The following is a 23,065-nucleotide window of genomic DNA, read 5'->3' as shown; positions in this document are numbered from 1 at the left end:
AGGAAGCTGAGACGAAAAGCCATCTACAGAAAGGGTTGTGAAAGGCCATTTATGGGTTCTGTAAAGTTAGAGGGGAGCCAAATTAGTCGATAAGCAGAGGAATCTACAAAATAGAGAAGAAGGAAGCGGATTTAGAGAGAAGCAAAGGAAGCACAGAAGGAAAAAGAATTTACAGTCCTAGTTCTCATTGGATGTGGCTATATCTTCATTTTCTGTTCCTGAATTTCCCCACCAAGGCCTTACTATAGAGCCTGTTCGCTTGGGCTGACTTGAGTGGCTCTTGCTCACTGAGATCAACAGCCTTAACCCAAACAGCCCTAATATGTTAATGTACAGGCTTAGCCTGGAAAAATTGCTGTTTGGATGCAGTCCAGGTATACCAGCTGGATTACTAAGACCATAAACCTTCTCTTTGTTCTTACACCCTATTATATGCCTTGGAGCTTATTTATACCAAAGGGTGCTGGAAGGCTCAAAATCATGCTCTTTTGAAGTTCCACCTTTCCTATTAAGCAGGAAATCTTTTCAAAACCAAGTGAGTTTTGTTCTGATTGAACTTACCTGGTGATGTTCCAGCTGCGTCTTGTTCTGTTTGATGATATTTTCTTTCTCCAACAGCTCTTTCTGTTGCCTTTCAAACTCTTCCTTACCCTATTATTTTTCAACATAAAGAAAACATTACATCACCACTGGATTCACTTATGCTAACAATTTCATCGACAAATGCATCAGTGCTCTTTCATTTCCCACTGCCTTGGTGATTTCCCGCATGCCCAATTAGACCCCCATGGACCCCAGACAAGGAGACATGCTTCTGGGCCAGACTTCCAGGGTCACTGTGTAAGTTAGGGCTGCAAACTAAAGCCGTTTCCGTGCAGGGTGCCGCCCTCTCTGTTCCTCTTTAGCAAGTTCTGAGAAAGCTATCCATGACCACTTCAAGCCTTCTTGTCCTGTACTATTTCTCAGGTTCCTTTTCTAACAGATTATACGCGACCCCATGAACCTCCTAACCCAGGTCTGACTGTGGTCCACATTGCACTTCTGGTTTCTGTGAGTCATCTACGACTCCACACCATAATAATATTTTTCGATATGCAGAGTTGTACAACCAGCCCTTTCCTTAGGTGGGGCTAGGTGGGGCTCAGTGCTTCCTTCCTCAGTATCCTGCATTCAAGGGAATTGTAGTTAAACAGCTCTCAGGATAATCTTTGGCTCTTAGTCAAATGAAAAGAATGGCAGAATACGATAGCAAGCCAAATTCTAAATAATGGACCTTGGTAGAATGTTTTAACCCCCAAAAGTGAAAGGGCAAGTTGTCAGGATCCCAGGTCAACTTGGTGGAATTTCCACCTGCAGGAGGCAGATGGTAAATGTCCAGTTTCCCACATGCAGGTTAAGTTCTAGGTCAATTGGCAAATGCCCGGTGGCCTTCAAGGTAAGTCTGAGGTGGAGTTAAGTTTTCTGTAAGTAATCACACACACACACACGCACACACACATAGAGTAGAGATGATAGGACCTTAGAAATTCTCTAGTGCAGAGGCTTTCGATAATTTTTTCTTAACAGTTAAACTTCCCATCCCACCTTTTAAAAAAGAAAACACCATGTGGAACTATATAATAAAATGCAAATAGAAGTGGAGCTGGTATGATTATCCAAGGCCCCCTCTCCTACTTGTGGAGTATCTTCCATCAGTGGGATCTAATACAACCCCATGCTTCATTCATTTTGCAAATGAGGTCATTAAGACCCAGAGAGGTTACATAAGTTGGTGACACAATTAGTGTCTGAGAAAGTTCTCAAGCAGAGGACTCTGGACTTTCAGGCCAGTATTCGTCATCCTGCACATTGCCTCTAATGAGCAAACCACTTGGATTCACATTAATCATGTTCTCTCCTTTGGTAGCCCAGCCTTCCAGCTTCACAGGCCTTAGTCCTGGGCTCCCTGAACGTGAATGTAGGTGCTTTAGGAGTCTGACTGCTTTACCTGTAGGTGGACATAGTCATAATCATCCATCCAGCTCCTTTCAGAGCCGTCGCTGCTGCTACAGTCAGCCACAGGCTGGTCCTTGCCCAGGCTTGGGGGCAATGCCTTGCTGAGGGCCTGGGCCTTGTGGTCTCCAGGATGCAGCAGCTGCATCTGGGATCCAGCGTGGGGGTACTCAGTGGAGTTCATGATGCTCTCGGGCCCATTCTTCACGTGAGAGCTGCTGGGGTCCGGTCTGAAGAGGGCCTCGGCGTTGGTGTTGATGGTTGTGGTGAGCTGCTTGGCATCATCGGGCACCGACTTTGCCACCATCACAAACCGGTCCAGATCATCACACTTATTTTGGGGCTTGTTGATGGCCAGGATGTTCAGGGACCAGCTGCACTCATTCAGGTCCTGGCTGGTCTGGCTCAGAATCTGGTGGGAGTCTTCCACGCGCTGGAGCTCCCTCTTCATTTTGTTGTGGAGGGTGAGCTCGGGGAGGCAGGAAGCATTTGCTACGGCGCCCTTGGCGAAATGCAAGTAGTCCCTCAGGAACAGCTCCACCTTGTCCACCGCCGTGCGTATCTCATTGACGTGTTGCTCCATGTACCCGTAATACCGCCAGTCCGTGGTGGCGGCCAGGGCCATCAGGCTGCAGACACCCGTCTCCAGGGTCTGCTGGAGCCGATGGAGCCTCTCGATGGCTGTGTCCGGGTCCAGGAAGAGCCTCCTGTCCTGAGGCGGGGAGGCCGACAGCGCCGACTCCTTGGAGGTGGTGGAGGACGTGGACATGTTGCTCCTGGTGCTGCCGGTGCTGGAGAAAGACAACCGGTTGATTCCATCCACCACATCCTGGGTGCTTTTGGCGTCCGCTGGGGTGTGCAGGGGGACGTCATACACGCCGTCCCTTTCTTCGGGGCTTGCTTTCTCACTGGTTTCTGCGGAGGGCTCCAGAAACTGCACCCCCCGTGGGATGTCGTACGCGTCGCTCTGAGGGACTCCGGACCGCCCCGGTTGTGGGGGCGAGTGTTTCAGGGAAATGCTTTGGTGTCTTCGTGTCGCCAGTTCCGCAGCTCCTGGAGCATCACAGTTGTATTTCGTGTGGAGGTCATGCGCCGCCAGCTTGGTGCTGGTCGGGGGGATGTCGTACACGCCCTCGGGTCGGACATCCGGCCTTCCCGCTTGTCTCATCGGAGGGGGAAAGTCATACTCCTTCTCCCTGAGCCCCGCTTCATCGCGGCAGGCGGGGGGTGGGATGGCGTACACCTGAAAAGCAAGTACAAACCGAAGCTAGTGTGTGCTGAGTTGGTCCTGTGAACACGCGGGAACGGCGGTGCGTCAGAATGAAGGCCTGGATTCTCAGACCCGCTTGCTGCCTTCCCTGCGCCTCCACCCACCAATGTGAGGTATTTCCAAGACTGCTCTGCTCCCCCTTCCTTCACCTTTTGACAAGTACATCCTTCCCCTGGCCCCAGTGCTGCCTGTCACGTGGCGGCCTCTCCTGGCTGAGTGGCTCTCCGGGGGTCCCAGTCCACCTCCTGGGTACCCTTCCCTGAAGGGTTCAGGCCGAGAGGCAGGTTGTGCGTTAACACAGCGCACTAGGTGTCAGAAGACCCCAGGTCTCTCCCTGATCTACCAGCCGTGTGATACTTAATAAGCCACTTGGATGTTCTGAGACACACTTCCCTCATCTGTAAGGTAAGGGTGACTGTCCTTCCTGCTGGGCCTCCTCCTGGGCGTAGCAGAGTGTGTCAAACTCATCAACACTTACGCATGGACTGAGTGAGCTGTGACACCCTATGTACATGAGATATATTAGTTGCTTGCCAAGCTGAATGAATGACGTTACCTTCTTATTGACTATCCCATGTTTAGTGGGGGGCTCTAAATGTGGACTCCCTAGGGTTATCTTTAATTATTACCTTTCCTTTCTCCCTCTCTCCTCCCCCCCATCCCTTACTCTCTCACAGAGGCTAGTTTGTCCCCTTTGGTGTGCCCTTCCTGTTTCATCTCAGTAAACACACACACACACGCTTTTTTGTTGCTCTGTAGGAGCTCACTTACCCCTTTGGTAGGAGGGATGTCATAGACCCCTTGAGGTTTCATCTCTCCCGCTGGAACTGAAAACATAGGGCCTTTCACCGATGATGGAGGGATATCATATACCTGAAAAGAAACACCTGAGTTACCTGGAATGGAAATGTCTTACACTGGTTGTTTTTTACGCTATTAAGCTTTTAATTATGGGTTTGGTTTATTTACCAGCTTATATATATATCCTTCCTCTTTAACAGCTCTATGCAATATGAAGTTGGTGAAATTTCTCTATTTAAATTTCTTATTCTTTGACTTAGATCGAGTATAAAAATGATCTTAAGTGGAATAGCTACACTGTCTGTACTTTAAAACTGCAGTTGAAATTATATACTTCCAGAAAGAAAATGACAAAGTGATAAGCAACAAAAGCTTTGTCAGTTTAAAGTCTAGGGTTTCTGGGTAAAGCAAATCCAGAAAATATAATTTAAATAACATTGAATACAACGGCTCCTGTATAGACAAACCAAGCTTCATATGAAATATACATAATTCGGAATTTTCCTTTCCTTTGTAGCCCTGAAGGAATGCCAGCCACCTGAAGTGCTCCTGTCCCCTGGGGACCACGTCCTGGTACATACCCCTTGAGTGGTATGGGAAGGAGGGATATCGTAGATGTCCTTTTGGTATCTGGATGGGTACTCGTACACATAGCCATGGCCTGTCCGCACTGGGGTTATCACCTGTGGGCAAGAAGACACAGAGGTGTAAAATTCCAAGCCCAAGTCCTGAGTGAATGAACCTCCTAGCCGCCTCATCAAACACTCCTCCCTCCTCTCCCTCATCAAAAGAAAGAAAATCCCAATGAAATAAGGAAGAGAGAGAAGGAAGGAGACAAGGGGACACCAGGTCAGTAAATTTTAATCCCTCTTGAATCCCAGTGAAGAGTGAGTCCCTGAAATATCTCTATCCCCCTTCCCCATGGTAGCAAAATCATCTCAAAGCTGGTCAGATAAAGTCTCAATTCCTAAAATGTGCTTTAAGGGAGAATCACTTTCAAGTTATGCATGTCCTAGCTCATTGCTTTAGAGCATCAAAAACAGGGCATGGGGGGGGGGGCGGGCGGGGGCGGGAATTAAGGCTCCGAAACTATTTGTAACGTGAATAAGGTAAATAGAGGTCAGCCACTTAAAATTCCTCTCATGCCTTCCCTGAGCTGCCTCCCCATCTGCCACTATTATGATTAAAACTAAAATTCCACAGGCCACTAGGGTACTTTCATGAAGCCTCCAGTAGCTTTCAATCTAACTTAGGAAACAAGTGAAATACTGAGTCAGGGAGTCCCAGGAACAGAGTTGAGGTCTCTAATCGTTTTCCCATTTCCATCAGGGAGCAAACATTGTAGAAAAATACCCAAGTAAGTCCAAGGGATGTCAGAAGTCAAGTCCACTCATCACAACCCCGGCCCCTGGAGCCAATGTCAATAACACCAATTGCACCCAACAGGCTCGTGCTTTCATATCTACATACTTCATTGTGTCCTAAGCATGGACAGAAAAGTTATTGGAACTTAAACTCACTTTGAAATATATTTAATTCTCCAAGGGCTAAGTTACCAGGGCCTTGTTTCTGCCTAAGCCCTGCCCCTGAATGACTAAAGGCACCCACCTCAGTATGGCCCATGACATTTCTGAGCACAGACCTTGCAAATTAGGAAGAGTTGGCTGTTCCCTAAGAGACCATCATCTTTTACCCTTTCTCTAATATGAAAACTCTGGCGTCAGGCTGCCTGCAAAACTATGTGGAAAATGCTCATGTCCGTCTTATGCTGAAACCGGTGGAACTCGGCCAAATGCTTGCTCTTCTCCCCGGGGGCTCTAAAATGCCCTAGTTGAGTTTGGTTTTAAATCATTGCTGCTTGTGGCTGATGGTTTCTTGCAATGAAGGTAAAAGAGATTAGTATGCAGTCACCACCCCATCAAATCTCTCTACTGGCTCTGGTTTAAAACAGGAATCTATTGCTTTAAAGTTTGTTGGCAAGGAGCATACAGAATCATTCTATTGAGTGGCCACTGTATTGTGCAGAGCAAACCTCCTTTTTTTTAAAGCAGAATGATGCCCTTTGCTCAAGAAAAACACACTGTGCCCCTAATACTCTTATAAAATTTTTTTCACTATTGTCGAGGAGAGAAATGAAGTATCTTCTCTTAGTCTATCTCATCAACTCCTCTATTTATAGCTCTCTAGCTTGGCTTTATATTAGAACACGCTCACAACACAGCTTTTGTTCATTCTAAAAGTTGCTAAGAGTGGATTCTATCCATGGTTGCCAAGTTAGCAGTAATGCTAATAGAAAGCCCAGGGCGGTTATGCTAAAGGGCGGCTGAGCGGCTTCATCTTTAGCTTAAGAAGGGAGGGTGGGTGGGTGGGTGGTGTTGGTGTCTGAAAATAACCCTGGTGAAATGTAAACACAGGGCGTGACCTCAGGAAGGCAGGGCCGGACGGGCTTTTCCTAGCCTTTGTGGAGCTTCCCTGGCAGGGCATTAATGCTTCCCGGCATTTAACATCTCACTTCCTGACAAATGTCACAGAGCCCCAACTTGCTCTCTCTTTCTCATTTAGAGGATGCCTGTGGTCATCTGTTTTTTTAAAAAACTTTGTATTCCAAACCAGTCATTTCCCTTGTTTATGCATTAAAAGAAACAGATGGTGCAAACCACAGGGGGACAAAGCCAACAAAATACAACCTCCGCGTTTCCAGCATTCCCGACGTTACCATCTAATTCACATTGGTCCACAAATGGCATTTAAATGGGACCAGCGTTTTGCATCTGGTCAGACACATCCAGGGCGCACAGCGATCCGTGCTGTGAGGGCTGAGGGAACGAGCCAGAAATCTGCTCTTGGACGCCTTCCTCCCTGCCCATCGCCCGGGTCATTTTCATGCCAATTGTGTGTTCTCTCCTCGAAGCAAAGTGCTGACTGTTCTGTCCCTTACAAAGTATCCAGTTCTGTGGTTCATCAGGCCTTTTCTTCCTGCTTGACGTAGTACACAAAAACCTCCCTACTGTCCCCGAGTTACTGAACCCAGCCTCCGAGGAACACCAAGGCCCAGCGAAGGGGACATAGGTTTTGGAAGAATTGTCCCGGGCAGCTGCGCGGCGAGGCATGCGTGGAACTGCTACACAAAGGGCATTTAAAACCAACTTTCTCAATGGACTCAGGGTCTGTTTCTCTTTCCCCTTTCCCCTGGTTCATTATTATTTTCTGCATTCCTTTCATTCTGTGTATTTATTTATAGTTACAAGAGCTTACACTTAGGAATGACCAAACTGACCTTAGTGTTGCGGCAGAAGGGGGCTAAGTTGGGGGACTCCTGGGGCTCTGTGCCCGACCGCTGCTCCCACTGCTTTCCTGATCACCCTGGGAGAGGATCTGCATTTTTCCAGAAGTGGGTTTTCTGCCCCGATGAGGAATCCGACCTTCCTCAGGTGCTAGTACCGTTCTTGTCAGCTAACGGAGGAGTCTGAAGGTGGACACTGAGAAGAGCTATGAGGCAGAGAAGGGGGCCGACTGTAGACATTTAGGTCAGGGAGAGTCCATTTAATAAATCTCCAGGGCTGGGCCCTGGCAGGGTAGGATCAAAAGTCCAGAGACTGGGTTGTGTCAGCTTTCTAATTAATCGCTTGCATAAAAACAAGCAAACAGACCCTCCCCGTACTTTGATGTGTTTGATTTACAACACTTTGAGCCTCAGATCCTGGGCAGCATGAGCTGTTTTTAGAGATGCTTTAAATACTTCCACATCTCATAATTTTGAGAGCTGTGCATGCTGAAATTGTAAAGAGGAAGAGCCTGTCTTTGGGGTAGCAGCCAGGTATCTAGGGATCCCTGAAAACCACCCCGTGCGGGAATCAGCGAGCTGGAAGAGAGGCCCTTAGGGTCCATCATTCATGTCTCCACATTTGCTTCGGCAGCGTGTGCACCTGGCCTGCAGCACCTGGCCTGCCGCACCTGGCCTGCCTGTGGGCTGAGCAGGTGCAGTGAAGGGAGAAGCAATCCGGGTTCTGGGGAGGGAAGGCAGAAGCCACACCCTACTGAAAGCAGGCAGCCATCCTGCAGTTCCCGCCAACTGCCATCCTGGAAAAAAGGCACCCTGAGTTCCCAGATCCTTCAAGTTTCAGAAGAAACCAGAAATCTGGATTTTTATGTGAAATCTGATTTTCAAAATTGGCTCAAGTATTTCTAACAGCATCTTGCCAGACTGAACATGTCTCTGGCCCCAGGGTGCCAGGCTTTGCCTTCATTGGGGTGTTCCTGGCCTCCTATTTCAGCACCTCAGGAGCCTCCGAGGGCAGGGCCGAGAGCTCCTGACCAATTCCATGCCTGGCACGACCGAACCACTCGGTTTTAGCACACGCCCTGCCTTCACCCCTCTGCGCCTCATTCATGCTGTGTCTTTGTCCAAGATGCTCTCTTCCTTTGCTCAGATTCCCATTTTATTCCATTTTCAAGGCCAAGTGGGGTGCCTCTCTCCCATGAAGCCTTTCCCAGACAGACACAGTATCTCCCTCTGGCACTCCCCGGGCCTGTCATCCGTGCATATCTGATGGTACTTATCACTTGTGGTTTGACCCTTTCAGGGCCTCATCTCAGCATTGTGGAGACAGAGACCATTTCTTCTTCATTTTTTTTTCTAAAAAGATTTTTTTTTATTGATTTTTAGAGAGGAAGGGAAAGGGAGAGAGAGGAACATCCATGTGAGAGCAGAACATCGATCGCCTGCCTCCTGCACGTCCCTGACCAGGGAGCAAGCCCGAAACCCGGGCACGTGCCCTGACCAGGAACTGAACCGGCAACCCTTCAGTGCACTGGGTGACGCCCAACCAACTGAGCCACACGGCCCAGGCCATTTTTATTTAATTAACTGATATTTTAGAGAGAGAGAGGAAAAGATAGAGATAGATTGATTTGTTGTTCCACTTAGTTATGCATTTATTGGCTGATTCTCGTATCCGTCCTGACTGGGGATTGAACCCGCAGCCTTGCCATATCGGGACAATGCTCATATCGGGACAAGTGAGCTACCCAGCCAGGGCCTCTTCTTCTTTTGTATATAAACAGCAGGCCTGGACAGTGTCTTGAATATAGCAGATCTTAAATAAGCGTATTGACTGAATATATTAATAAACTAAAGGAAAACTGAAGGCTTTCTTAAGCAAGATGCTGTGGAACTGGGGAGTGTACTAAACAAGGTCTGCCTGTATAGGACGAGGTTGGTTTCCTGGTAAGTTAGCTTCAGGTTGAATGGGACCCAAGGGATAAAGGGGCAGATAATGGTAGCTTTGGGCAAGTGAGGGAGACAAGAAAGCAGAGTGACTGTTAGATAAAGCTGAGAAATCAGAACCCAAGGAAGCATTATCACCTGTACCACAATCTGGTGCAAACCACTGTTGGAGGCCAACTGGGGTCACTAGCTGGTTTCCTTTTCCCTAATCTCGAGACGGCACGTGACACAAACACCTGTGTTCTTCTCAGCCACAAGCCAGAAACATATGGGGGAGTTTTGCAAAAGGAAATTAAAAAAAACTTCTGCTTCTTACCTTAACATCCGAAGGAAAATACAATAGAAAGGAACAGGGGTGAGGCTTTCTCTAGTGAGAATATGGGACAGGCCTGTGTCATGGGAAACTTTATAGCAGAGGCGATGGCCACATTGGGCCTTTAGCTCATTGAAAGGATTAGGTCTGATGAGGGGAGTGATTGAGAACATCAGCTGGGCTCAGACAGGGCTGGATCTGAATCCCAGCTCTACCACTTGCTAGCTGGGAGAACGTGACCAAGGTATTAGCCCATTTTAAGCCTGTTTCCTCATTAGTAAAATGGCAATAAAAATACTTACAGGATACCAGGAGCATTAAATGAGATCAAGTACATAGAGTACTCAGCATAGAGTAAACCTTTAAGCCTTAGCTATTTTTAATATAATTGTTATCTAGGTTGACCTGTTTTACCTTTGGACTTAAATTGTGGACTAGGTAATTTAGATCAACCATCCCACTGAAGACAGATTTAAAAAATGAGGAAAAGATATTAAAAATCTTAATAGCATCAAATAGTTAAGAGATAGTAAAGAATTACCAGGTCCAAATTTGGAAGTGGAGAAGGAATTCATAAAGGTAAGCCCAAATTTTGAGGATGCATTTTCCCCGAGGACATTTGCTGATCTGAAACTGTTGTCTCAGATGCTACAGTGTGTTTTTTATAACTTTTCTGGATGACGGGAAATTCGGCTTACCAAGGCAAGGACTCCGATAACCATGCCCTGCTTTGGGTTGGGACCTTAAGGGCTGCATGCAAAAGTGAAGATTAACTGGAAGCAAACCCACCCTTGCACAGGCTGAGGCTAGGTTTTAAGTCATTAGGGTTGGCAAGAACACCTCAAAGTCTGAAATTAGAGTTATGTGTGCCCATGAGACTGGCAAAAGGAAATAAAATTCACTCTAGAAGTAGAGATCATCTTTATTGGATTTCTTTAAATTATTTCTACAAATATTTAAAAAAAATACAATATCCAACACACAAAGAGAACCAAGAATGTGGGGGACAAGACAGAGAAACAAAACAGCCTATTCTTGCTTTCTTCCTAGTGTGGTGAGGATGCTGTTTGTGTCTCAGTGGTCACAGATTTCAAGGCTATTTGCTTCAAAATGTTTCATGATTAAACCATGGGAGAAAACAAAACTTAGTAACTCTTACATGTAAGTCAGATAGAAAGAAATTAATCTTCACCAATGCATGAGGTGTCGTAGTGAGGTTTACGAGACAATGGGAATTTCAAATCAAAGCAGTAAATGGCAAGAGACTTTGGCCCTTGATAACCATCAGTAGCGTTACTTGAGTTACTATTTTACTCTGGTCATATCAGTGTTGCCATTGTCACGATAATCACCATAACAGCCCAAGACACTCCAGTGGAAAACCCCAGGGGAAAACATGCTTTATAAGGCTTAGAGATAAAGATGTTTACCCACGAGAAAGATGGAGAGGTCCGAAACCCAGGGCACTTTACTGAATCTCTCTTCAGACAAGGCCTCTTCAGCAGAAGATCAGAAGCTTGGTTTGTCAAGAGAGTTTCACCAAGAAGTAGGGCATGTACCTATTTGTAATGCCTAGAAGCAAAATGCTTCTAGGGAGACCACTTTTGCTCACATGGGATCACTTGTACCAAGGCCTCAGTAAGTCTACTGGGGGCTTCTTTCCTTGGGCATCCACTCTCTCTCTTTAAAGCAGAGCTAGTGGGGCTGGGACTGGGGCATCTCAGCAGCAGAGGCCCTGAGTTTAGGAGGACTTCAGCTTCTCAACTGCATGCTGACAATTCAGTGGAGCACTGAGGGAAGTGGAAAGGGAGCAGGTGTGCCATTCATAAAGGTAGAGCCTCCTTGCCCCCCAAGAATCCTGCAAAAGCCAATTATTAGGGTCTCAGGTCCCATCATGGTCTGCTGTGCCTTTTTCTGATGCCAGCCCTACCACCCACCTACTTATCACAACTTCTCATCTGTCTCCTCCAAAACTTGTCCTTGTTTTGACTCCATCCCTCCTTTCCAAGCTACAAGCAACCCCAAGGAGGAACAAAGACTGTAAAAAGGGTATCTAGATAAAACTTTGATAATTGGCCAATGGAGTTTTCCCATGAATCTAGCAGAGCATGAATGCGTGTAACCAGCTCCTGGTGTTCCGCCCCCCAGGCCTAGGCAAGAGCTAGGCAACCCAGGTGGTGCTCAGGAAATATAATCAGTAATTGACGACAAGTTAAAAAGTGCCACTGTGCCATAACGATTACAGTACAGATTTATAACCTCACCATTAACAGTACTTAAGATTGTCGGAATTCAAAAGTAGGCTTCACTGGTCAGCAGCCATCTATTTGCATTTTTCTTGGCATATGTGTAAAGTAAAATTAGATTGCTTCCTGTCTATCTCTAATCCCCCCACACCCCCTGTTTTACTTATAATTTTATACTTTATTTATTTTTATCTCTGGGTTTCATGCATTAACAAGAGTATTTAGACTTCTAAAACTGCCTGTTGGGAAGGACTTATTTCACTTAAATGCCCTTAAAAAGCATTAACAGAGCCACCACAGTATAATAACCTCTTTGTCTTCAAGCCCATGAACTGTGTGACCCTTTCCCTTTAAAGAAAACCCTAGTAAAAGAAACATCCCTATTATCACTGCCTGCCCATTAGAAGTTAGATCCAATTTTCAGAAACTGCAAAGTTATAGAAGTTTGTCTGTTTAAAATCCAAGATTACTAGTTGCTTTTCTATGACCAGAGGAAAAGCCACATGTTGCCTACATTGGATTTATTAATCCTCTGTAAGTTCTCTCTGCCCAGCTTGGGTGTAGCAGTGAGCTCATTTATTTACTTGCATAGCAACAATATAATGAAAACTGGGTCTGGCCACCCTCACGGGCCATGGCCATGGTTAACCCTTCCTAATGCTTATCTTGTGTGCATCAAGATTTCTCTCTCTCCGTTTTTGGGAGGCAATTTACTTTCCCTTAAAGACCTTTTGATGTCTGATTTTATGCTAGAACTATGCCTTTTGCTAGATATATCTAAATCACGACCAGTCTCTTTTTCAAAGAAGGAAAAAGTAACAACTGAAAGCTCAAAAGTGGAACGGGGCTCTAGGGTCATTTTCATTTGACAGCATTTGGGCTGTGAACCACTCAATGGAAACAGTGCCCTGATTGTTAAGGCCCTAGCACGTCTCCCCTGCTGCTTTCAGGAAGCTCTTTGTGTAGTGAGCGCTAAAGCAATATTTAGTTATGGAGTGACCGAGCGCCAAAGAGCAGCTAGAAGCATTTAATGTGAAAGAACATGCTGGTTAATGACGTCTGAGTTCCTAAGTGGTTGAGGTCTTTATCTGGACAAAGCTGAATACAGCCTGTGGCAGTTGGGTATAGCAAAGCCTTTTTTAAATATCCCATGAACCAAAATGTTCTTTGAATGAAAACTAGAAAAGGCACAAGCATTTTGCTTCTTTTGATGTCCAAATAAATTCAACAGGACACTAAATACTAAATCTAGATTTTGAAATGGATTTTAGAGAGATGCCCACAGATGCCCTAAAGGGGATGTAATTATGGAAAGGAGTCAAAGGATGAAAATGTCTGGACCCAAATGGCCATGAGTATCGTTCCTTCCTTAAATAGGAGACCTCCCACAGCTGAACTGGGAGAAAAGACACAATGGCTGATGGAGCTAACTGACCACGTGGCAGATTTTGGCACCAGGTCTGAGTCGGGCTGACCCAGGGCTGTCGCTTCAAGAGACACCAGATCCACCAAGGGCCTCTGCCAAGCCAAGAGGGTTAAACAGAGGAAAATGGGTAGAAAATAATGAGTTCCAGGACAAAGCACGTTCTTAACTCTAATAACAAAGAAGGGATAAGAGTTCTCCTTAATACCCAGACCTGGTATGGGACCAGGTCTGCAAACTCTTTCTCCCTGGCTTAGCACACCCCAGCGCTCCCGCCGAGTTCCTGCCCACTCCCTGCTTTCTACTGACAGGTTTCTATCTTCTAAAGGAGACTGTGGTTCTAGGTAGGAAGGTGGACTGGATCCTAAAGGAAGGGTAAGAAGCATTTGCCAACACTTAGGGGTCAACTGAAATTTATATAAACACCTGAGTGTTTCTTGTTTAAGAATCTTGAGGCCAGGTCATTTCATTAAACTTTTCAAGCAACTCTGGGAAAGATTCAGATAAGGATATTTGGATCATAAAATTTTAGCAAAGACCATTAAAGATAATCCAGCCCTACTCCCCATTTCACAGTCGAGGGAGCTAAAGTTCAGAGAGGTTATTTAGCTCATTAATGACAGAGAATTGAATGAGAACCTCGGTTAGCAAGGCCCAGCAGCCCCAGAATGTCCTGTTGCCTAAACTCATAAGACACGTTCAAAATTACAAATTCTTCTAAGTTCATAAGTAAATACTTCCTAAGAAAGTTACTTCCTTATTTGAGAAGCAAAACTTAAGATCTGGGTATCTTATTTTGGGGGTGCCCCTTTTACTGGCAAGCCCCTTATGGGAGATTTAGCTATATCTGGTTAAATGAAGCTATTCATTTGAAGCAATCTGAAGTTATTTGAAAAGATTGTACTTCCGATGGCAGAGAAAGCCAACATAGCAATGGTCTCAGCCATGTACCACGGACTTCACATCAGCTTCACAGCCGCTCGGGACTTCTGGGTCAGCTTGCCGTGAGACTGACCACTGCAGCCCGGGAGGCGGGCATTTCTACATCTTGTACTCAGATCCCTCAGCACCGAGGCGACTCAAAGGCTCTGAGGTGGGAGCCTTCTGGAGTGACTTTAATTCTTCCTGGCCAACAGGATGCTTGTTAGCACCCAAGATTCTGGTAAGCTGGATTTGCTAATGAAGTGTCTAAATATGCCCTCTTATTTTAGGGCTTGGCAACACCAACCATTAGCTGGGATGTAAAAATCATTAGTTTCAGAGTTAGACAGACGTAGGCTCAAATATCAGTCCTGCCTCTTGGTCGAGTTGTGTCCTTTAGCAAGTTGACTTACTTTCCAGACCTCAGACTCCTCCCTAGAAGGTAAACGTTGTAAGGAACACCTTATGAGGCTGTTGAGAGGATTAGATGAGATTATGGATAGAACGTCCCTAACATGGAGCCAAAGCTCAAGGCACCTTTGAGTCACCTCCACTTTAGATCTAAAACTATCTTGAAAAAAGAGAGAGTAACTTAATAACATTCTAAAGTCTACACAGTCAATTGGTGGTAAATTGAAGACAAACAACTATTCTGATCAATAACTGGTTTAGCACACCATGCTTTAAGAAAACCAAACATTATAGAAATTATTCAAATAAATCAGATGTGATTATGGCATTGCTAAAGGAGTCTTTGCTTCAAAAACTGATAGGCTCTGGGGTCTCTTGAAAGAGAGGACTCCTTTGTGCTCTTCCAATGTTACTGGAGTTACAACTTTTAAGAAAGACATCCCTCGCTAGAAGTGCACCTTGACAACAGGTTTGTGGCACAACTGTTTAGAACCCAGTGCATTTCTGATGGTACCCAGCTCTGCATTTTGCACAATGTACTCAAATAAGCCCGCTTTTAAAGATATGTGCAACCAATATTAAGTTTGCATTTCATCATCCAATCAAATAAATAAATGTATTCTTTTCTTCTCCCTCACAAATAGAGGGTTAACCACTTTGCCTGACATCATACTACACACAATGTCTGACCTATTCGCTCTAATAAGTGCAGTCACTTAGCATGAAGTCATGGAAAAGGGAAGGAAGATTACCCCTGTTTGCTTTGAGGTGGGTTTATAAGAACTTACCAATGCACTCTTAGAAATAGCATTATTTCTGTGCTTTATAACAAATTGCAACTGAGTTTGAAGGCATTGGCATTGATCAAACAAAAAGGATCTTTGTTCATTTTTAAGGAGATATTACAGTTTGCTCATTCCTCTGGCGTGGGTGACTCTACTGGGAAGAGATACTTCTCACTTTCAAAGTGAGCTCATCAAGTCCTGCCCTTGAATTGCTCAAGGACTTCAAATTTTGTGCAAGATTTAAAATTTATCTTTGACTCTTGAGGGCAGAGATTTTAGGTGAAAGTTCACTTCTCTGCATAGCCCAAAAAGCCATGTGTTGAAATAAATTCATTTAAATTAGGATGATTTTTATACAGAAATGTACAATTCTGGAACATGGTCACACTTTACTGAGTTTATAAGTGAAGAAACTAGAGGGACCTGTCAAATCCTGCCATTTTTCAGGGTTGTGTGTCTGTGTGTGTAAGGAGGGAACAAAAGAAAGTGAGGTGAAATCAGAATTTATTTTCTCTGGGAGCTTTCATTTCCTCTAAATCTATTTTTACTTGTTGGTAGACAGATCATACAGCTAATATATAGCAGTTAGTTGGCTGGTAACTGAGTGTTGCTCTGGGCAACCAGATTTCACAATGCTTCAAATCCCAATAAGGGAAGTCCTCTGTTCTTAACCAATCAATGGCTAAGGGGGTGTGTGTGTGTGTCTGTGTGTGTATGTAATTCATGATGACTCAGTGTCTAAGAAGGTACAAACATTGTAGTTAATCTATTTTTGGTTCTTATATTACCTTTTAGGAATGGGCCCAGAAGACCTGGCTAAAATCTTTGAATCATTTTCTGCCAACATATGGCTGTGTCCCATTTTGGAAGGTCAGAAATGGTCTTTAAAAATGATGTAATGGGGTCTAGATAAATCTTAATATTACTTGAGTTTTCTGAGTACCACCCCTGAAGCAGAACTCGTCCCAGCCTTGCCTGTCATACACATTGCCACTGCAAACCACTACAGTTTTAATGAGCCCATGAGCTCCCTTGAAATTAAAAGAAATGTACGACATATTTTGGAACCATAGAGGAGGGAGACACAGCTACGGTGCAGAGAGAAAGCTTCACAGAGGAGATGAACATTTAAATGGGTTTTAAAGTATGAACAGGAGCGCACAGATAGAAGAGAGGAGGAAAGGCATTCTAGATAAGTAATAGCACACACAAAGGAAGCTCTGCTCCTCAATAAAAGTTAGGTTGTTTTTTTAGGTTACTATAGAAGACTTAACTAATTTTGTTGTCTAAACTGGGCAGAATGCATAAAAGTGAAGTCTCAGACAAGCTGAACTGTACATCAATCATGCTTCGATACTCATTTTTTGTGTATAGATAGTCATGATTACAGAAAACAGATGGTGGCATTCTCCAAGACCTTTCTGGGGGAAACTACCATGTATAATCTGACATATGTCATAACAGAATGTAAGGAGCTGAACGATGGGATTTGAACAGTGTGACAGCGGATGGGTGATAAGATCAGAACCACTTTTCAGTTTATTTAAAGGTCAACTCAAATGAAACGCTTCATTTCTTGCTTTGGCCTTGCTCTTTTGCTCATCGGGTGTTATCTATGTGCTGATACTTTGCTCTGAGCTTGGCCGATAGCAATAAAGAGACAGCCATGACCCCTGCCCGCCTTAATGAGTTTATAATTTAGCCCACACTCATCTTCAGGACTCAAAGCAAATCTAATTGCACCGGTTAGAATAAAAGCGACCTGTCCAAGCAATGATCAGAGAAACACATGTAATTCCCTGAGAAGATCAAGCATGAAATGGATGAACTCAGAGGGCAGTAGAGAAATGAGGCTATGTTAGATCTCCATGGGCCTTAGGCTTCATATGTCCGGGGGCTCTACTGCCAACTATACTCCTATATTAAGTAGGATTTTTGCTTTTGAAAAATCAAGAACTTTTAAAAAATATAATTCAGCTTTTCAAGTTAGTGGACTATGAGTAACTCATTTAATTTAGAATTGCCTACGAGTTCTTGGCAATCACAGGGCATATTTAGAAATCTTTGCAAAGTGAGAAAAATCTAACTTGCAAATTGTTTTTAAATGTAATCAACTAATTGAGCCCTAACTGTAACCATAAGATTGACACGATATTGTTTCCTACACGTTTGCCTGTTTATTAATTTCCAGTTTGCAGTTTCTGCGTTTCATATTTTGGAGCCAAATTTTTTTAATTCAGCTCTCGAACATTCTCGTAGGACCTGGGCATTCTGCCCACAATGCCTAATGCATAAAACGGCCCTGCACAAAAAACCCAGAGTGAAAAGACCAATGAAATTAAGTAAAGGTGTCAATGTATACGGTTTCCAGATAACTTTGGGAGTTCTTTCCACTCTGTGCAAAATTCTCCTTGAACCAGAGAGAGGCACACGCTCAAAGGGAGCAGCCTGTGTGCCAGCAATAAAGGATTTGCATATTTGGTGTAGAGTGGAAAATACAGACGGGGCTGGTTCAAAAAAACTCTGAGAAAGGAGAGAACACGGTGAGGGGAACTAATGTTTTTAAGCCCCTGCCATGCCAAGCACTGTGCCAGGTGCTTTCTATGTATTGTTTCATTGAAGACTCACAACAGCTTTAAGATTATTCCCACTGTACAGATGGAGAGAGCAAAGCCTGAGGAAGTTCAGCACCTGCCCAGGAATAATAGTAATGAAGAACCAGAGCAGGAGCTGCCTCCTCCAAGGCCCAGGCTCTTTCCACAGTACTCCTGCCGTCTTGTTTTGTGAAAGGGTGGGGATTATATTATATGACTATCTTTCCCTAACTTCTGATTTAATGAGTGAGGAATGTCTATTCATGTGGATGGGATGCAGGAAGGTGGGTAGAGGCTGGAGTTTCCCAGAGAGCAAAGTTGAAGTGGTAGAAGGCAGAATTCATTGTCTTTTCTTCCTCCCTCAGTGACTCACTAGCAGAAAAAGCTGTGGTCGATAACATTTCTGAAGCCCACGGTCTGTTTGCAACATCGAGGGAATCTTTAACTATGGAAAGTCCCATATCACAATCAAATTGGAACGGATCCAATATGGTACAAGGCCCGTCCCATCGGTGCTTCTCGGAGAGCAGTCCTGGACCTCCGCCCCAGAGCCAGCAAGGAGTTTACTAAAATGCAGATCCTCAGGACTCTGGTTTAGAAGCTGGGGAAAGGTGTGGGGATCTGCATTTCAATTCACCTTCCTTCCACCTCTGGGTGATTCTTACGTTCCCTAAAATTTTAAAACCATACTTCAGTGGTTCAGAACAAGATCTCACTGCCTCCTCTCTTCTTTAATAGCTTTTAAGGACCACAGCTTAAACTACCAGCAATGTCTAGTTCTGGGCTTATCACTCTTTTATAATGAGAAATTCACAAAGAAAATGGGCACTGGGCTATTTACCAAGGCTGATTTAGCTACAGTGAGAACTCATCTCCCACCTCCACCCTCACCCCCACCCTCAGCCTGATCCCTGCACTATACTGGGATTCACTCTTGGGGTTTTGGCTTAAATCATTACAATGATTCTCAGCAACTGAAAATATCCTGAATTAGAAGCTCACACTGAGGGAGATGTTGATAGAAGTTTTTAAAGCAGCTGCTGTAACCTAGAAGGTTAAAATCACCTCTTAGGAGCCAAGACATCTCCATTATGGAAGAAATGAGGGAGGGAGGGAGGGAGGGAGGGAGGGAGGGAGGGAGGGAGGGAGGGAGGGAGGAAGGAAGGAAGGAAGGAAGGAAGGAAGGAAGGAAGGAAGGAAGGAAGGAAGGAAGGGGAGAGAAAAGAGGAAGAAGGGGAGAGAGGGGGAGGAAAGGAAGGAAGAGAGCAGACTCGCTCCATGGGGGTAAGCCATGGTCCAGTGCATGTGACAGAGGTGGGCAGCTTAGGGAAACAGAGGCTCTAAGATGACTTTTGAGGTGTCCTCGTGCCATTCCCATCCTCACCATGTTACCACCTCAGACCCCACTGCTCCAAGCCACTCAGGCCTCCAGGCATTCTCTCCTCCTGAGCTCTGGTAAAGTCCCCAGGCCTGCTGCATCCCCTGAAAGGGCTGGCAGGTGTCCCTTTCGGAAACTGGCTTCCTCCTATAGGAATCGTTTACCTTTTGTTAAACATAAAATGTTCTACTGATTTTAGAGTTAAAAAAACAAACATAACATTGAGTTCAAGCACCTAAGGGTAACCCCAGCGCCCCAACATCAATCCAAGGGAAGGCGTGGTCTAAGTCCCTCCAGCTAACAGGGTGGAAGAGTCACGGAGAGAATCTGCAGTGTAGTAACAGCAAATAAAATGGGAAGAAGTCTGAGGTTTTAGACTTCTCAGACTTGGAACTGAAAAGGTTGAGTCTAAAAAAGAAAACATGTCACCTTCCTGCCAAAATAAACTGTGATGAAAGTTTAGACCCCACCACCTCTCAGCCAAGCATTTCCTGTTCTGGTCTCCCGTCTGCCTTAAACTGGCTCAGATGAAGGGAGAGCTATTTTTAAGGTGCAAACAACCAGCACTAAGAATGAGAGAAGTTATTTATTTATAGTTACACCTTTCAACTGTTCTTTTCCTCCCCTGGAGACAGAGGCCTGGTTTGGCTTTCCCTTTGAGTCTGACATCCATGGGGTAATGACTCTGCAAGGTCATGGCCAGTCTACCCTCTGCAGACAGCAGTCATTGTCTTGGGCAACGCTAGTCAGAAAGCTGCTTACCATTTCTGGAGGGAGTCCTCCTAATGTACACACACCCGGCTTAGGCAGGTGCACTTGAGAAGTGTTTTGTAAAACATACTTTATGGAGAAAAGGTGATTTGGATTCATTTGTGGCTTTGTTATTTAAGAAATCTGACAGTAAATCCCACCCTCCTTTATTTTCAACATAAGATTCCATTATCGTGCAAATAGATATTCCCTAATTTAGATGGATTTGTAAATTCAGACTTTGAATTAGATTTTCTCGAAGCAGGGCATCTAGACACAAGCTCTTTCTGGCATAGGGCTGCATCTCTCCTGTAATTCAAGTCTTTTCTTATTTCCTTACATTTGCCCATTCTTAAATACTCAGAAACCTAAGCATATACCTTCTTTTTTATAGGCAAAAGGAAAGAAACCATTATTTGTACAGTTGATCCTGGAAAATATATGGAGTTTGTATGATGCTGTCTTTTAAATGCTGTCTTTTAAAGGTTAATACCAAACCTCACGGGATCCCCTGTAGACCCTTGGAATTTGCCAGTAAACACAAGAGAAAAGCCCTCCCTTGTAAGGCTCCCATAGGCAGCAGCGTTTTGGTGTTGGCTGTGACCCCCTTAGGCTCACTGACATTACTTTCCCCCAGCACTGGCAGTCAGGGTCGCTTATGCCGTCCCACTGCACTGTAAGCATCGTGAAGGCCCGGTCACCTTTTAATTCGTCACTGCATCACAGCATAAAAATGTACTAGATGCTTAAAATTCATTCAGTTAACAAATTTCTATTTATCTCAAACTGTTATGGTACTTTCTTTCTAACATGAAGCCTTCCTAGTTCCACTGTTTTCGCCAGTGGCTCAGGCATTATTATAAGAATTACTTGAAAGATAAGAGGATGGCTCCTTTCAAGCATCTCTGTGTTTTAAATGAGTCAAATGTAAGCGAGCAACTCTGCAGAACAAGTTGGTTGGCATGACCCACTCCCAGCTTCCTTGCTTTCTCTCCTTCCAGCAGGTTCTTTGTGCAGCCAGGCCAATGGGGCAGTGACTTAGCTTTTGGTGAAAGGAGGGTCCTTGCCGCATCACCGTGCTTGTACAAAATTTGGTGCCTTGTGCCACTCAAGGGAGAAGTAGAAAAGACTGGAAACTATCTGAGTGCAGAACCTAGGCCTAAAAGCAGATCTATCAGAAAGATGGAGAGAAACAAGTTAATGGTCCAGTGTGAGCTGGCCTGGCACAGGAACTTATGATAGCTTTGGATCAACAGTAATGGGCACATGGTAGGAATTCCAGAAAGTTTTGCTGACCAGTGAATGAAAAATTGATGCAAAAATAATGCCGAGCTAGGGTATTTAGATATACTTACCTCTTGGAAGACATACTTACCTCCTGGAAGGGTCAAGTTCTTATTTTGGGAACATTTCTATTGCTCCCAGTGCAATGGAAAAAAATACATCAGAACAAAAATCCAGTCAGTTGCTCACTCACCTTTTTACTAAAGTGGGGACCATTAGCCCCCCCAATGCCTCTTTGCACTGATGGTGGTACTTGATACACATCTTGTTCCTGGGTGCCATGGCCAGTGGGTACTTGATAAATTCCCTGATTTTGGTAGGAAGGTGGCACTTGGTAGATGGTGTCTCGAGGAACACCCTGTGGGTTTGGCACTTGATAGAGCTTCTGTTGGCCAAAGGTCTGGTGCATCAGTCCAGAAGTAGGCTGGTCCTGACCGGAGGAGGTCTCCTGAATGGGGCCAATGAGAAGCTTCACCCGGTTGCCTGGGACAATGCCTTGCCGACCGTGTAGGGAGCAGAGCCACCATCCTTCCAGCCCTCCTGTGTTCTGCTCTATGACAGTCAGGATGTCTCCTTTGCGGAAGGCCAGCTCCTCAGCACACTCTGGGACATTGTCATATAAGGCTCTTGCCATAAGATTCTAGGAGGGAAAAAACAGAGGAAAATTATCTTAGAATATTTGCTTAGTCTCTCTAACCCTAAAGCCCATGCTCTCATGGAGAGGCACACCTCCTGGAAAGAAGAGAAAGATAAATCTAAACGATAGCCTGTGAGGTGAAAAGCAGATGGTGCAGACAAAAGGCAGATACATACATTCTGCGTCTGCCACCAATGACATCAGACTGCCTCCTTGGAAAGGCTCAGACACCACAAGAGCTCTCTCCTCCAGCCGCCGGTGCCGTGCCAAGGAATTCTGAGCAGCACTGTTACGGAGTCAGAGAATGGTTCACTACACAAGACGTTTTTCTTCCTCTCTTAAAGCCAGCTTAGGAAATAAAATATTTCAAGCTATTCAGATGTACTACAACTGACATTTCTCAATTTTTTTATGGAAAGTTAAAGAACATCCCTAATAACAAACAGTATGAATGGCATTTATATTCGGAGTTAAAATGGAAACAAAAGTACACTTATCCATGCCTTGGCAGGCTTACAAATTCTCATTCTCAGTGGATCTCAAGGTCTTTGGATTCGGGAGAATCTCCAAGCAAGCATTTTTCCATGATCATCAAGCATGGAGCACAGCGTTACAGTGGTCTGTCTGCATCTCCACACTGGACGGCGGGAGCTACAGAGAATTCACCACACATAGGTAGATGCCGTCTCTTTCTCTTTTGTTCTTTTATTTGTACCTTTCCTGAAGGCCCCTCCTCATCCTGCCACTATTTCCTTGAGTCTCGCCATTCACATCAGAAAGGCTGCGCCTTCCCCTTTCAGGGACCCAAAACACTTTCTCTCTTTGTATGAAGGCCTGTCTGGTACATTCAGTACTAAGCAGCCAGCCAAAGTAGGCATTCAACAGAGAGTGGGCAGGCAATGTGTGCTGACATTCTTGGAAGCCTTTCAAAGGCTCCAAAGATTTCATTTCTTGGCGTTAGTCATGTTTCGCAGCGTGATGGCAGCCATCACCACATGCCTGCTACTTCCCAGCACACAGAGGAGTCGGGAAC

The 23,065-nt window shown here is 45.0% G+C and overlaps 1 protein-coding gene across 3 annotated transcripts in view; it reads right to left on the bottom strand.

Moving 5' to 3' along the window:
- The window catches only part of NEDD9 (neural precursor cell expressed, developmentally down-regulated 9), a 176,139-nt gene that overhangs the window by 4,238 nt on the left and 148,836 nt on the right, over positions 1 to 23,065 (bottom strand). For 2 of the 3 annotated variants that reach the window (XM_081145756.1, XM_081145755.1), the window contains 5 exons: positions 21,589 to 22,035; positions 4,645 to 4,746; positions 4,034 to 4,135; positions 1,988 to 3,235; positions 562 to 651 (listed from right to left, as the gene is read on the bottom strand). In XM_081145756.1, coding sequence (XP_081001882.1) covers positions 562 to 651; positions 1,988 to 3,235; positions 4,034 to 4,135; positions 4,645 to 4,746; positions 21,589 to 22,035 — 1,989 coding nt within the window. Of the gene's footprint in view, positions 1 to 561; positions 652 to 1,987; positions 3,236 to 4,033; positions 4,136 to 4,644; positions 4,747 to 21,588; positions 22,036 to 22,208; positions 22,340 to 23,065 lie in introns of those variants that run through there. The other variant, XM_081145757.1, reaches the window with a different exon arrangement.

This window comes from Miniopterus schreibersii, assembly GCF_964146895.1.
Source record: "Miniopterus schreibersii genome assembly, chromosome: 8".
Lineage (NCBI taxonomy): Eukaryota > Metazoa > Chordata > Mammalia > Chiroptera > Miniopteridae > Miniopterus > Miniopterus schreibersii.
The sequence above is the reverse complement of the archived record's forward strand: the minus strand, read 5'-3'. Positions and strand labels throughout refer to the sequence as shown.